Genomic DNA, 14,822 nt, shown 5'->3' on the forward strand with positions numbered 1-14,822 from the left:
GAGGAGACTTCTATGAGCAGTTCTTTGCTCTGACTCAGGAGGGGACCGTGGCTAACTATCGGGACAGATTCGAGTAGTTGGCTAGCCGTTTAGACCACATCTCAGAATCAGCCCTGGAGGGGAATTTCATGAAGGGGCTCAAACCGGAAATACGAACAGCTGTCAGAGTGCTGGAGCCAAGAAACTTAGGTAAGTCTATGGAGCTTGCACAATTGGTGGAAGATCAGAAGAGATCAGAAAGAGGAGCTCGAAGCAACTACTCAGGGGGATCGTACAGGATGACTACTACTGTATTACCCTCCAAGGGGGTAGCCCCAGGGAATCAGAGGGAGGTGCCCAAGGAGAGATCTGGTGGAGGAGGAAATGAGAGATAATTCAAGAGGCTGGCAGAGAAGGAGATGCAAGAAAAGAGAGCAAAGGGGGTGTGCTTCCGTTGTGATGAAAAGTACATGCCGGGGCATAGATGCAAGGACCGAACTCTTCAAGTTCTCCTAGTCTGTGAAGACGAGGAAGACGAGGAGGGAGGTGGGAGCAGGACTGAAGAGGAGGAGGAGGAGAAGCTGCACCTGGATGTGGCAGAAGTCTCTTTGAACTCAGTAGTGGGATTCACCCCGAGTCACACTATGAAAGTAAGAGGAGAGATAGCTAACCGTGAAGTGTTGGTGCTGATCGATAGTGGGGCAACCCACAATTTCATTTCCACCCAGATCGTTGACCAGTTGGGGATGGAACTAGTCGATACCGGAGGCTATGGGGTGATGATGGGCACGGGGAAGGTGGAGATGGGAAGAGGAGTTTGCAGGGGTGTGGTCTTGACTATCCAAGGGCTATCAAGGGCAGAGGAGGGTGCTCTGAGGATGGAACTGAAGGTAGAAGGGCAGAGGAGAGTGATCCAAGGGGATGCAGGGCTATCAAGGGCAGTCGTATCTCTAAAATCCATGATCATAACCATACAAGAGGTGGGAGGGGGATTTCTGGTGGAGCTGCAACGTTTGGAGAGGGTTAGTGTGCGGGAAGAAGGAGACATCCCTCCAATGGTGCATCCGCTCATACAGTAATACATGGAGGTTTTCCAGCCACCCCAGGGATTGCCACCGCCTAGAGAGCAGGAGCATGCCATTCTTCTGAAGGAGGGGGTGTCACCGATCAGTGTTTGACCATATCGCTACCCCCAAATTCAAAAGGATGAAATCGAGAAGCTGATCAAGGAGATGCTAGAAGCAGGGATCGTCAGACCCAGTGTGAGCCCTTTCTCCAGTCCAGTCTTACTGGTCAAAAAGAAGGATGGGAGCTGTAGGTTTTGCGTGGACTACAGAGCCCTGAACAAGGAGATAGTACCGGACAAATTCCCCATTCCTGTGATCGATGAGTTACTAGATGAGTTGCATGGAGCAGTTGTGTTTTCAAATATGGACCTGAAGTCGGGCTACCACCAAATCAGAATGAAGGAAGGTGACATTCAGAAGACGGCATTCAGGACTCACGAGGGGCACTATGAGTTTCTAGTGATGCCATTTGGGCTTACCAACGTCCCCGCTACCTTCCAATCCTTAATGAACAGGTATTCAGGCAGCACTTGAGGAAGTTTGTGCTAGTTTTCTTTGACGATATCCTGGTGTACAGCCAAAATGAGGAGGAACATTTGAAGCATCTAAAGGAGGTTTTGAGGATCCTACAGACACATCAGCTGAAAGCTAACCTAAAGAAATGCAATTTTGCCCAGTCTAGTGTGGAATATTTGGGACATGTGGTGTCTTAAGAGGGAGTGGCAGCAGACCAGTCAAAGATTGGAACGATGCAAGGATGGCCGATGCCCAAAACATCAAGGACTTGAGGGGGTTTTGGGATGCGGATACTTACGGAGGTTTGTTGAAGGGGTACAGTTCCATCGCTTGGCCGTTGACGGAGCCAGTTGAAGCACAAAAGACAATTTCCATGGGGTGATGCGCGGACCAGGCCTTCGAAGTTGAGAATGGCCATGACACTGTCCCAGTTCTTAGCCCTTCAGATTTCAGCCCGACGGCTTTGTGGTAGAGACCTGATGCGTCGGGATATGACTGGGAGCAGGGTTGAATGCAGAGGTCCAGGCCAGTAGCCTATCTTAGTCGAGGTGCTATGCTGACAAGGGCAAGAATTGAAGCAGTATAGCGAGAGAGAGCTGATGGCGATTGTCTAAGCCTTCAGAATGGGACTCCCCTACCTGTTGGTGGACATTTCATTGTCCAGATTTATGGATCAAAGAGTTTGAAGTATTCTTGGAGCAAAGGATGGTGTGAGGAGCATCACATGGCTATCCAACATATTGGCTAATGACTTCGAGATCTGTACAAGCCGCAGGGTTGGAAAATATAAAGCACTTGACGCCCACTATCCAGATGTGTGTGGGAGCTCCAGGAGCTAAGCCCTGTCAGTACCATTAATGGTCGATTGGGGGGCCATCAAGGGAAGAAAGCATGCGAGATGCGGAATTGGGAAAATCAGGGCTAGTATATAGGAAAGACGAGAACAGTCGCCTGGGTTACAGCATTAGGGGAGAGATATAATTGTATATAAGAGTTCGTTGATCAACGAACCTTATACATATTTCCACACTTGCTGCAGGGAGCTTCATGGCAGATGCAGTTGGGGGCCATTCGGAGTACAGAAACATAACAGAAGGTTAGACAGCTAGCCTCTATGGAAAGGGATGCTAAGGATGTTCAAGGATTGGTGGCAGGTGTGAGGTGTTGTCAGAAGAAATAAATACAGGCAATGGCACCAGGAGGGTTACTCAACCATTGGCACTTCACAAAGTCTGGGAGGAAGTGTCTATGGATTTCATCGACGCCTAACCCGTTCAGAGGTTAGGACAATCATTACTTGGTAGTGGGTGGACCGCCTCAGTAAGTATTGCACATTTTCATCCTTCTACGACACCCGTACACCGCGGTATCAGTGGCAGCAGCTTTTATCAGGGAAGTGGTGAGATTACACGGGCTACCGGAATCAATTGTATCTGATAGAGACAAAGTTTCCTTAGTCAGTTTTGGAAGGAACTATTTCGAATGCAGGGCACGGTTCTCAAGAGAAGTACCGCTTATCATTATCAGACAGATGGCCAGACAGAGGTAGTAAATCGCAGCTTTGGAAACATACTTGAGGTGTTTTTGCTTCAGAAACACTCCGAAAGTGGGCAAATGGTTACCTTGGGCAGAATATTGGTACAACACTTTCGTACCATTCTGCAGACTCAAATGACCCTTTCAAAGTGCTCTACGGGAGAGACCCCCCACACTTAGTGCATTATGAGAGCGGGAAACACACCAATATCTTCAGTGGAGCAGGTACTAGAGGAGAGGGATCATGTGCTAGAAGAGTTAAAGAAACATCTTGGAAGGGCACAACAAAATCATGAAGGAGCGAGCCGCTGCACACAAGGAGAGATATACAGTATGAAGTAGGAGAGAAGGTCTACTTGAAGATAAGGCCTTACAGGCAGAAATCAGTGGCACACAGGAAGAAATGAGAAATTAGCCCTGAGGTACTTTGGCCCATATGAGATTTTGGGAAAGATTGGAGCGGTGGCTTATCGTCTGAAATTACCCCCTCCGCTACCATTCACCAGTGTTCCACGTGTCCAGCTGAGGAGAGGCACTAGGGGAGCATGCAGCTAGTGTGGATTACCAACATCTTTGACAGAAAATTGGGAGGTGTCATGGAACCCATGGAGCTGGAAGGAGTAAGGGCAGACAAGAAGGAAAAAGAGATGTTTGATCAAATGGAAGGATCTTCTAGACTACGAGGCCACTTGGGAGCCCTATGAGATGGTGAGGCAACAGTTCCCTGACTTTCACCTTGAGGACAAGGTGAGTTTTTGGGAGGGAAGTAATGTTAGGCCGGCACTGACCGGCTGGACCGGTCCTGGACGTCCTGGTCTACACCCGGCAGAAGCCAGGCGGAACAGAGGGGAGGGGCGGAAGTGCGGGGGGGGGGGGGGGGGGGGCACTTGAGTTAATTCAAATTTTGGGAGGGAGAATTTGAATTAGAAGGGGTAATTAGTCTTTTGTTATCCTCCTTTCATGTTTAATTAGGGAGATGAGGGGAATTAGGGTAATCTTGAATTGAAATAATTTTGAGATCTAGGTTTGGTGTTCTTGGCTCTTGGCTTTGCCGAGAATCGTTGGAGAGTTTTTCCTTCCTCTCGAATTGAAGGAAAGTTGTATCTTGCAAGTGCTTTTAATCCTCTATTGAAATAAAAGTGTTTGCATTATTTTCCAAGTTTTTCTCCACGTTTTCTCTCAGATTTTCTCTGGTTTGGGCTGTTTTCCTGCTGTGGACAGCAGTTTTCTTTATTTGATACTTGATTTGGGTTAGGATTGCTTGTGAATACAAGCACTTCCTATCAAAAACCTGAGGGTTTAAAATGGAAAAGCTTGCGAGCTTTGTCCACTTCTTCTTCTTCTCTCCTCTAGCAAAGCTTGCGAGCTTCTCCTCTTTCTTCTCGATCTTCTAACATCTTTCTTCTCACCGCAAGTGCCACCTCACCTGTATCATTCTTCTCAAAGAAATGCAACTTTAGGTGTTTGTCTTGTTTGAGTCATTTGTAAGTGTCTTGTAAGAGTCTTTATATGTAAAAGTGTCTTTTAATATTGTGTTTCTATGTGTTCTTTTTATATGAAATGTAAGAGTTTGTTCTAAAAATTTTAAGTTGTCTCTCCTTTTGAGTATAGTTGTGTACTTTTTTTTGTGATAAAAAATTTGGGTCCCTCCCCAAATTTTTGATTGCATCACCTTCATATGGGATTAGAGACCCAAAGAACATTCCCGACAACAACATCAAGCCTTTATGCATTTTTTTTTCAGAAGAACAAAAATGGTTCCACGATCAAACCCTATCATGGCTAAGAGATGAAGTTAATATTCAAATTCTCTAAAATAGGGAATAGAGATAAATTTGTTACATGAAATAACACAGGAATAAGTTGATTCTCTGCAAAATTCCCTCTCCTTCAATAATAAAAAAGGGTTAAAATTATTTAAAACGTATGTAAGTTTTAATAGAATGGAACAAAAATCTTTTCTGGATTTATCAATTATCATATATTTTTCTTTGTTTTTTTTCAATTGACCATCAATGGCTATAAATAGGGGTCCATTGTAGCTCTTTTTTATCATGAATCAAGTAATGAATTCCTCTCTCAGAAACCCTAGTCTCCACCAACTACCTTTCTTCTCCCTCACAACTGGACTCTCTTTTTCCCCATCTTAATCTCTCTACAAGAGACTCTCCCTCTCATTTTCGCCAAACCACAAAGCTAAGCCGTGAGGAAGGGTTCAAGCAAGGGGTGAAGTAAAGGACCATACAAATAGGGAATTCTACAAGATGAGCGAGCCATCAAAGCTCTTAAGCTTTAGGTAGACTTTAAGCAATCTCTACATAGTAAGAATTCCTAATGTTTGCTAGGTTTAATTCAAATTCTTTCCTCTCATTTTCGATTAGCTGGTTCTTACAAATCCCTTTAGTGACCAATTTAAACTTTAATTGTAAATAAGTAATAATCACTTTTATTATTCCGTTGTTAAATTAATTATTGTCTGAGGTAAATTAGATTGTAGTCCTATCGACTGCATTTTAATCTTTTAAGTACATTTTAAACTCCACATAACTGATACCCAATAATCTCTTTTCTTGTGATCTCATCCATTAAGAAAACTTGGAGGTTGTTTGGTTGGTTGAAAAAATGAATGCAACGTAAAAGGAATGCAATGTATTTGAAATGTTTTAGAGTTGTTTGGATGAGTATAAAATAAATGCATATGATTATTTTTTTTAACTTGAAATAAAATCAATGTAGTGTAAAGTCTAAATATTGTAGTGGTTAATGGTCGGTGGCGGTTGCGTTAGTCGCCAGTGGTGCCCGGCAATGGCCTGTGGTGGAGGCAATAAGTGGCGACAGCTGGCAACGGCGGCGGTAGGTGTGGAGTGGCAATGATGGCCAGAGGCAGGCGGCGGCAACAAAAGGAGGTGGGAAATGGATGACGGCGGGTGGTGACGACGAAAGCGGTAGTAACTGGAGGAGGGTGGCAATGGCTATGACGATTGAAGATGAAAGTGAGAGTGGTTGCCGCAATGGTGGACGATGGAGGGAGGCAAGTGGTGATGGTGGCGGCGAGCAACGACAATGGCAGTGAATTTATGTTGTATATGAAAATCGCCCAATTGAAGGAATTCCAAATACACCAAAATTAAACTAAAATTGAACTAGATGAATTTCAAATACACTAAAATTTTATTAAACATATGTTTTACTTCAAACCAAACATGAATATTCACAAAACCCCTGCATTTGGAATATTTTACACTCATTTTACTTCAAACCAAACAACCCCTTAGTACTAGTTTCTATGGGTGGATCACGAATAATCGAACATAAATTGATATCAACGCACTAATTTTCAACTTGTAAGAGAGTTCTTGTTGTAATGGTCAAACCTAAAATCACAATTCAAAATCCAACAAAAATAGAAGAGCTGACAACAATATAAGAAGTTAACAAGTCATCATTTGAGAATCAGAAGGTTAGTTTTACTAAATTTGAAAGAGACACCCAATCTCATTGAGCTTTTGGCTATTCAAAAGACATTCTCTTCAAAAAACATAAGGATGCTGCTACCACTAGCCGTTGAAAAGCTCCTATGTTTCTTTAAGAAAAGGATGACGATGAATGGGATAAGGCATTTGATGATAAAGATGAACATAATTAATTAAGGAGACAACCCGCTTTAAGGTGGATGAAAAGTTGGAGCCACCTTATCATGGTGTCATCGATATGGAGAGATAGAAAACTAATTAGACGTGTTGGGAAAATAGTTCTTTCTATAAATATAGTAATGCATAAATGAGAATGCCTTTGCATGTTTCAAAATGTCCTTACACGCTCTTATATGGTGGAACTCAGTCAAAGAATTATGAGTTTAATTTCAAAAACCAATTAAGACTCAGGTTTACCCATTGACCATGAAGTAGATAAGTTGATCTGGTACCAACAACTGAGATAGAAGTATAGGCAATCGGTGAAAGATTATACAACTGAATTCCGTGGACAAGTTTTTGCCTTGGATATCTCTTTGCAAGAGATGATGCTTTTACGAAGAGAAGCATGCTGTATAATCATGAGAGACTTCAACGAGAACTGAAACTCGTTCCAATAAATACAATTATAGAGGCTAGCTCCAAGGCCAATAAAATTAAAGAAAGAAATAATAAGCCCATGTTTAGAACAAAAGATAAGAAACTCTTGATTAAAAAGAAAATTACGAGCAAAGACAAGGAAAACAAATAGGCAAAAAAGAAAGTAATAATAGGTCTTATCATATTCTTTCAAAATTCAAGAAACATAACAACCAAAACAGTTGGAAGTTTTATCCTAACCTTATACTAAGAATGATACAAATAACTAGAAGCAAGTCATGCCCACTACGGTTAAGGTGATCATGAAAATTGATGTTACAACTCAAAACATAAGATTGTGTTGATGAAAAAATAGCTAGAGGCAGAAGAAGCCAAGGAGGATAATCTTTTTTATTGAATATGCAAACCAAGATGACAGTTATAACAGTTATATTTTACCTTGGGAGTTACAAGAACTTGGTTGCAGAAGCATTGGTGCAAAAGGTCAAGTAAGAGGCACGCATGCATCTCAACCCTTGTATGTAGAGATTCTAATTCAAAAAACAGTGGAATATAAGATTACACAACAATTTACCTTCAAGTTTGCAAATATGAAGCATTTTATAGATAAAGTCACTTTTGAGATTGTTTTGTTAGAGTTATATCATATTATTCTATGGAAATCCTTGTGGGAAAAGGATTTTATTTATTATAGGAAATTATTAAAATTTGTGTTATTAGAGATGGTATGCCGTACATATTTGGAAAAACTCCTCTCCCTTCTGAGTTTATTGATCTTGTGCCCAATGGGTAACCAAAAATGTCAAATGTTTGTCTTAGTTTTGTACAAGTCCTGCATGAGAAGACAGTAGAACCAAGTTCTGCTCTCTATATTTCAGTTCTTTTAGACTTGCAAAAATCAGGTGATTAACCAATCTTTAAAGAGATACCTGGAGATATTCTGAGATGTGAAGGAATTGCCTCCCTAGAGAGCAATAAAAAGTGAGTTTGTCTCTGCTGGAAGAAATTCTACTACCAAATCAAAGGATATATGGAGACTAATGAAATCAAGAGGCAAGTAAAAGAGTTGGTGGAGCGAGGAGCCATTCAGGCTGGTTCATTGCCTTACAGCTCACAAATGCTATTAGTTTACAATGAAAAATGGTGAAGAGAGGATGCACATAAACTATTGAGCACTAAAAAAGATCACCGTCAAAAAATAAGTATCTACCAAGAATAGTATACTTTGATAAAATTTGGCATGAGATTATTTAAGACCCAAAGCTGCAAATAAAAACTTAAGAAATGAAACAAAACTTAATACTAAGAACATAATTGAACCTAAACAACACAATTCGAATCTAATCAGAAAAATGAAATTGAGCTCCTATGTGAAAATCAATCTACTCCATATGAAGCTGAACAAATTATGCTTTTGCAGCTGAAAAGTCCATTGGCCAAAATGGTGAAGTGACTCCATAGAATGTCAGAGCAAACAAATTATGCTTATTGAAAATAATAAATTCATTGCACAAGTTTACTAAACTCCTAATGAAAATTAAAAAAAAAAAAAATCTGTCAAACAAAATAAATTTGATTTTTTTGTTGCTCCTAATTTCTTGATATAAAAATTCATAAAAGCACTTAGGAAGAAAGTGAAATTGTATAAATATTTTAATAGAATTTGTTAATAACAAAAGCCATTAGAAAATTTTAAATTTTAAGATTTGGTCAACTTTTAAATTGAGATAATCATTTTTATTAAAATTTAAATTCTTTGGTTGTATCTCTTTGAGGAGATTGTTAATCCAAAAAGTCATTTCACATTTGCATAGTTTGTATGTTTTCAAAAATTTTATCATCTCATCATATAGGATTACGTTATAAATCATTAATAAATACCTTTTGATGCATTTTGGCATTCTAGTATCTTCATTACTTGTTTTCTACCATCTACATTATTTGCATATTTTGTTATATTTAGATGAAGAGACTCCCATAAAGCTAATGACTAATTATGAAAATTAGAAGTCCACTACTAATGTGAACACGAGGCATGTGGAATTCAAACCAGATGATAAGGTAATCATAAGTCTGAATCCTAAAAAGCTTTCTGCAGGGACCTTTATGAAATTAACAAAAATATCAAGTATTTTCTTGTTTTTGTTGGATTACATCAAGATTCAGCCTTAAGCCCATATCTTTTTGCTTTAGTCATGGATGTTCTCACTAGACATTTGCAAGAGGTTGTACCTTGGTGTATGTTTTTTGCTAATGATATTCTTGCTGATAAGACTAGAGAGGGAGTTGAAGGTAAACTTGAATTATTGATGCAACCTAAGACTCTGATACCAAATTGATGCAACCGTAAGTTCTTAAGCCAAGTAGGAGAACACTAAGAATGCAAATGATAACACTCCCTTTCAATATAGTATAAACAAACATGAATATGGAAACTAAATAGGAAACTAAACTTAGAAAATTGTTAGAAAGACACAAAAAAATAACCGAACAACTATATTAAAATGCCCTTAGAACAACCTTGTAAGGTCACCTCACATACAAATCACAAAAATAGAGAATGTGCTCAAAGGATTTACAACTGAACACACCACTTACTATTCATAATAGTTTAGAGAATAAAGATACATATGAAATGAAAACCGTGGAGAGAAGAAGTACAAAGAAGTTCAAGACGAATTAGTAGAGGGAAGCTAGAAGACAGCTCGAAAGCTTATAAGAAACCCTCTGGTTCTTATAATAGCTTAGAGAAGAAAGATACAAATGGAATGAAAACCGTGGGGAGAAGTAGAAAGAACTTTGAGACAAAGTATTAGAAGATAGGGAGAATATCTCACAAGCTAAGAAAACCCTCAGATTTTTTACATGATCACACCCACCAAAACTTTTTTTCACAAAGGAATTTAGCCCCAATTTAAAGGAGAAAGAAGGGGGGAGGGTATTTACTGTACCACATAAATGTGCCACCAAAACAACCATTAAAACACACCAAATCAGCCTATTCATGGAGAAGTCAAAGCAAACAACAAAGGGATCAGCAAGGGGAAGAAGCCGACCAGACAACAGTAGGGAAGCCAAGAAAACAACAGGGAAACTGAGCATCCAGCAGCAGGGAAACCAAGAAAACAACATGGAAACCGAGCAGCCACATGGGGAAACCAAACAGCCACATGGGAAAACCAAATAGTAGCAGGGAATTCAAATAGTCATTAGGGAAATTCAAAGAAGCCATACAAGATAGAGAGTTAGAAACACAAGTGGAGGACCAATGGAATGAACCTACTTAAGAGCATCGAACCCAAACATGATCAAGCGTTGTTTTCCATCATAGGGCCATACAAAATAAACTTACATAGGATATGTTTTAGGGCCATACAAAATAAACTTACATAGGATCTAAACATAAGGAAGAAAAAAAAAAGACATAAAATGATAAAAAATTATTGCATCAATTATGGAGGTCAACCTTAGAGTAAAGATTTTTGATTGAGTAGATCTAAATCTGAACATATGGAGTGAAATTTTAATAATAATAGATCTAGTGGGGATTTGTGACTTTAAGCGATCAAGTCATTAATAAGAGTACATGTTTTAGATATCTTGGGTTTATTGTTTAGAATGATGGTGAAATAGATGGGGATATTATTAGCATAATTCAAGTTGGATGGTTGAAGTGGAGGAATGCATATGGCTTGTTCTGTGATAGAAAAATCCCACTCAAACTTAAGAGAGAATTCTATAAGATGGTGGTGAGACCTGCAATGCTTTATAGTGCAGAATGTTGGCCATTAAAAGAGAAGTATAATATTAAGTTAAATGTTTCAGAGATGAGGATGCTCAAGTGGATGAGTGGCTTTATTCTTAGGGACATGATATAAAATGAGCATATACGTGAAAAGGATGGAGTAGCTCCAGTGGAAGATAAGATAGAGAGAGTCGCCTTAGATGGTTTGGTCACATAAAATTACGGCCTTCCAATGACTCGGTTAGAAAAGTAGATGTATTAGATTTTGCTTATTTTAAGAAAGATGGAGGTAGATCTAAAAAGACTTGGTTAGAAAAATATTAGAAATGACCTTTATTTTTTAGATTTAAATGAGAATTTGACTTTTAACAGGACGCAAAAAGAAAAATGATTAATATAGCTGAACTCACGTAGTGGGATAAAGACTTGATGGTGTTGTTGTTGCATTGGGATAAATACTTATCAATTAAAAATTATGGGAAGTTCAGGTAGTATTCTAGATTTTCATGTATTTAATTTGAATTTATTTCATGAACATGCTGTCGGTACCCTAGATTTCTCCCCCTCCATTAGTTTCCCCCCCCCCCCCCCTTTATTGCACATTCAAATTTAGTGTCTTACCAGATGGATATATTCATCTTGTTCTAAAAGCTAACTTATATATAAGGATTGTATACACTATTAACAGTGGATATTATATATTTCTTGTGTCATAAGATAACATATTTATTTGTGATGATTCCAAAATTATTTTGTAGAAAGCACAACATTTAATTCAAATTTGTGTGACAAACATTTAACTCATCAGAGCTAAGTTTTCTAAGCATAATAGAATTATGCATAATTGAAAGCAATACTATAGTTCATGGGAAAGAAGCATGCAGGCAGCTTCCAACTCTTCTCTCAAGATTATCACAATAAATGGCATATTCCCAAGACTATAATAATCTTTCTTATACAGCTTTTCTCCTAGTTTCCTTCTTTATATTGCTCTAATTTTGCAAGATATATAGAAATCAATTCATCTTTCCCACTACACCTCTTCTTGTCTTCGACATCTTCAACCCAATATTAATAGTACATGGATTTTTCCCTTGCATTGGAATCATGACGCCCATGCCCTTGAATTCATAAAACTTATTATATTTTAACAGAGTTTGATGGACTAGGAAAAATTAATATATTAACATTTTTTTGAGTTATATATAGGACCTCTAATGCTTGTCAAATTCATAGAACATTAAGCATTGAAATAAAAATTACAATTTTATATTCTTTAAGCACTTCACAAGTCTTAACAACTACTTCTATGGTTAATCTCCTTGTATTGATAATAAGGCCTATATCATCCTTTTGTATTATTTCTATCTTAGTTTGAGTTTTTAAATTTTTAGTGGTTAGTATGCACATGATTGAAGTTTTGTCAAGCCTGGCATGTGTCAAAATTGTTCTTGTAGTATAAAAAATCCTAATTGTTGCTAAAATTTTATATTTCATCACTATTTTTCTTCTAAGATTTCAGATTTTACCGACTATTAAATAGTTTTTCCGAAGGAGTGAAGTTTTTAAATTATTTTTACATCAAAAGTAATAGATTTTAGCCAAATTTAATATTTGGTAACTCAATGATCGAATTTTTTTGTGACCCTTCAACATCCTACAATGTTGAAAGTATATGCAATTTTTAATTTAATTAAATACTCTACGTTCTTTATTTTAGTTTAACTTTTCAAATGTATTTATGCAAAAAAGATATTGCTTTGTAAACACATACTTTCATCATTTTTTTAGTTTTAATATAGTTGCTTCATCTTCAATTAGAAACTTTTATGAACTTTAAGTAAATAATTTTAATTACTAAAACATGTTTATAATATTTAGCACCGTGCAAAAAACTATCTTATTTTCCTTGTTGTCTAAATTTGGTCTGGCATAGTCATTTGGTGATTGTGTGCACGACAACACCAGCACACTTGAAATATTGCATTCTTACCTTTTATGACTTGATAATCATACTCTAATTGATTTCTTATTGTTCATACTTTTACTTAAAAATTGGCAATGAGTGAATATATGTCTTGCAACAATGATAAAGTACCAGAGAAGAATAATTTCAAATGCTCAAGAAGGTTCACGAAAATAATCACTTAGAAACTCAGTAACCAATATAACTTCCAACATTAATATGGGGCATACACCCAAGTCTTATATATATAGTTCTCTTGCTACTTGTGATATATTGAATATCATTGAATTCACATTTCAACCAAAAACCATAAAATTCAACAATCTAATATAATTTTCTAAATTCACACAACCTAAATCATCAGATTATTCATTCGCAAAGAAATCATGAAAGTAAAAGCTGCAACATATGGTAAAACAACAAGTCCCAAAAACAAAAAAAACAACAAGTCCCAAAAACAAAAAAAACAAAAATACAAAAACCAAAACCCAAAATTATCTCGCGGATAAAAACAGACCTTGGTGTCGAGCATGACGGCGCAGAGAATCTGAGTATTCTGCATGGCGATCTTGAGGTTCTCCAGCGTCTCCTGGTGATACTCATGCGAACCATGAGAGAAATTGAATCTCGCCACATTCATTCCTGCCCTCAACAACTTCTCCAGCATCGGCACCGACCTCGAAGCCGGCCCCAGCGTACACACGATCTTCGTCTTCGGTATCCTACCATCGCTCGGCAGCTCCTTCAATATCCCTTCTATGTCGATGTTCGCCATCACAAAAAACTAATCCTCCGCGGCCAAAACCTAAGAAACAACACGCAGAGATCTGAAAACCCTAAAAGACAGAAGAAGAAATGGGTGATCGGTAAGGAATCGACAAAAGCGGGAATAAAACTTGGGGAAGAGAAAAGGTAACCTTTTTCTCCTAAAAAAAGAACTCTTTTTTTTTTCCTTCAAACTTCCTTCGTTCACTACAACTACCTACAAATTAATTCAGGCGAGAAAAGGCAAACAAAAAACCCACACGGCCCACCAAAAGAACAGTCACCTGTCCACCACTGGTGCGTGGCAAGAAAAAAAATGGAGGTTGATCGAGCTTTAGAGTTGCAATAAGATTCGTGTAGCCTTGGTCGGTTGACAAGTAGTCCCGCATAATTCCATCCATTTGAACAAAGCCACCGACGCGCGGACGGTAGATGACAGTATTCTGATGATCAAACGGTGTGCGTTATAGGACGTATGGAAACTACGATGCGGAGGAGATCGGAGCAGGAGGCGTCGACGAATGTCCGCACGCGCTGCGTGTTGACTGTCTAGAAGCGGTACGTTGTTTCGCGCCACATGGTTGTGACTTTGGCGTGGAAAACTAAAACCGCCACAGCGGACTACACGATTTTATGAAGTTAATATATGATGTCACATTTTGTTCGGGATCATTTTTTTATTATTTTTAAAGTAATAATTTAATATAAAAAATATTTTTAAAAATAACAATAAATCTATTTCAAACGAAACTTTAGATGAAAAATTTGACTTTACACTTTGTAATTGATGAAAATATGGTGAATGTTTGTTTTCCTAATAAAATATGTGAAAAGTTCTTTTTAAATAAATTATTTTAATTAATATACAAATAGATTTAATTTTTTTCTTGATTAAAGTGAATTTTTGAATAAGAAGATGTTTGATTACTCTTTTTTTTCTAGCATTTTCTGAAGCGATAAATGAGCATGCATGATCGATCTTAGATAAAGTTTAATGGCAATGACATTATTTTTTTTTTTAATCATCAATTCAAGATTAGTGACATTATTCATTTTGTTATTTACATTTGAATACATTGTTCTCATTCTAAATTCTGAACCCAAAATGATACTAGACACCACATTATCTACTACAAATATGTTAGAACCTTATTTTGAGCTTTGGTCAAATAATG

General features: G+C 37.8%; 1 protein-coding gene across 1 annotated transcript in view; it reads right to left on the reverse strand.

Annotated features, from left to right (window-relative positions):
* The window catches only part of LOC110113902 (pyruvate kinase, cytosolic isozyme), a 23,494-nt gene extending 9,558 nt beyond the window's left edge, over positions 1 to 13,936 (reverse strand). Inside the window, exons 1-2 of the mRNA XM_028699800.1 lie at positions 13,800 to 13,936; positions 13,400 to 13,687 (exon numbers count right to left, since the gene is read on the reverse strand). Of these exons, the coding sequence (XP_028555633.1) occupies positions 13,400 to 13,657 (258 nt within the window). The 5' untranslated portion in view covers positions 13,658 to 13,687; positions 13,800 to 13,936. The remainder of the gene's footprint in view (positions 1 to 13,399; positions 13,688 to 13,799) is intronic.
* Between the last annotated feature and the right edge of the window lie 886 nt (positions 13,937 to 14,822).

This window comes from Dendrobium catenatum, unplaced genomic scaffold, assembly GCF_001605985.2.
Source record: "Dendrobium catenatum unplaced genomic scaffold, ASM160598v2 fragScaff_scaffold_1392, whole genome shotgun sequence".
In the NCBI taxonomy this organism is placed as follows: domain Eukaryota; kingdom Viridiplantae; phylum Streptophyta; class Magnoliopsida; order Asparagales; family Orchidaceae; genus Dendrobium; species Dendrobium catenatum.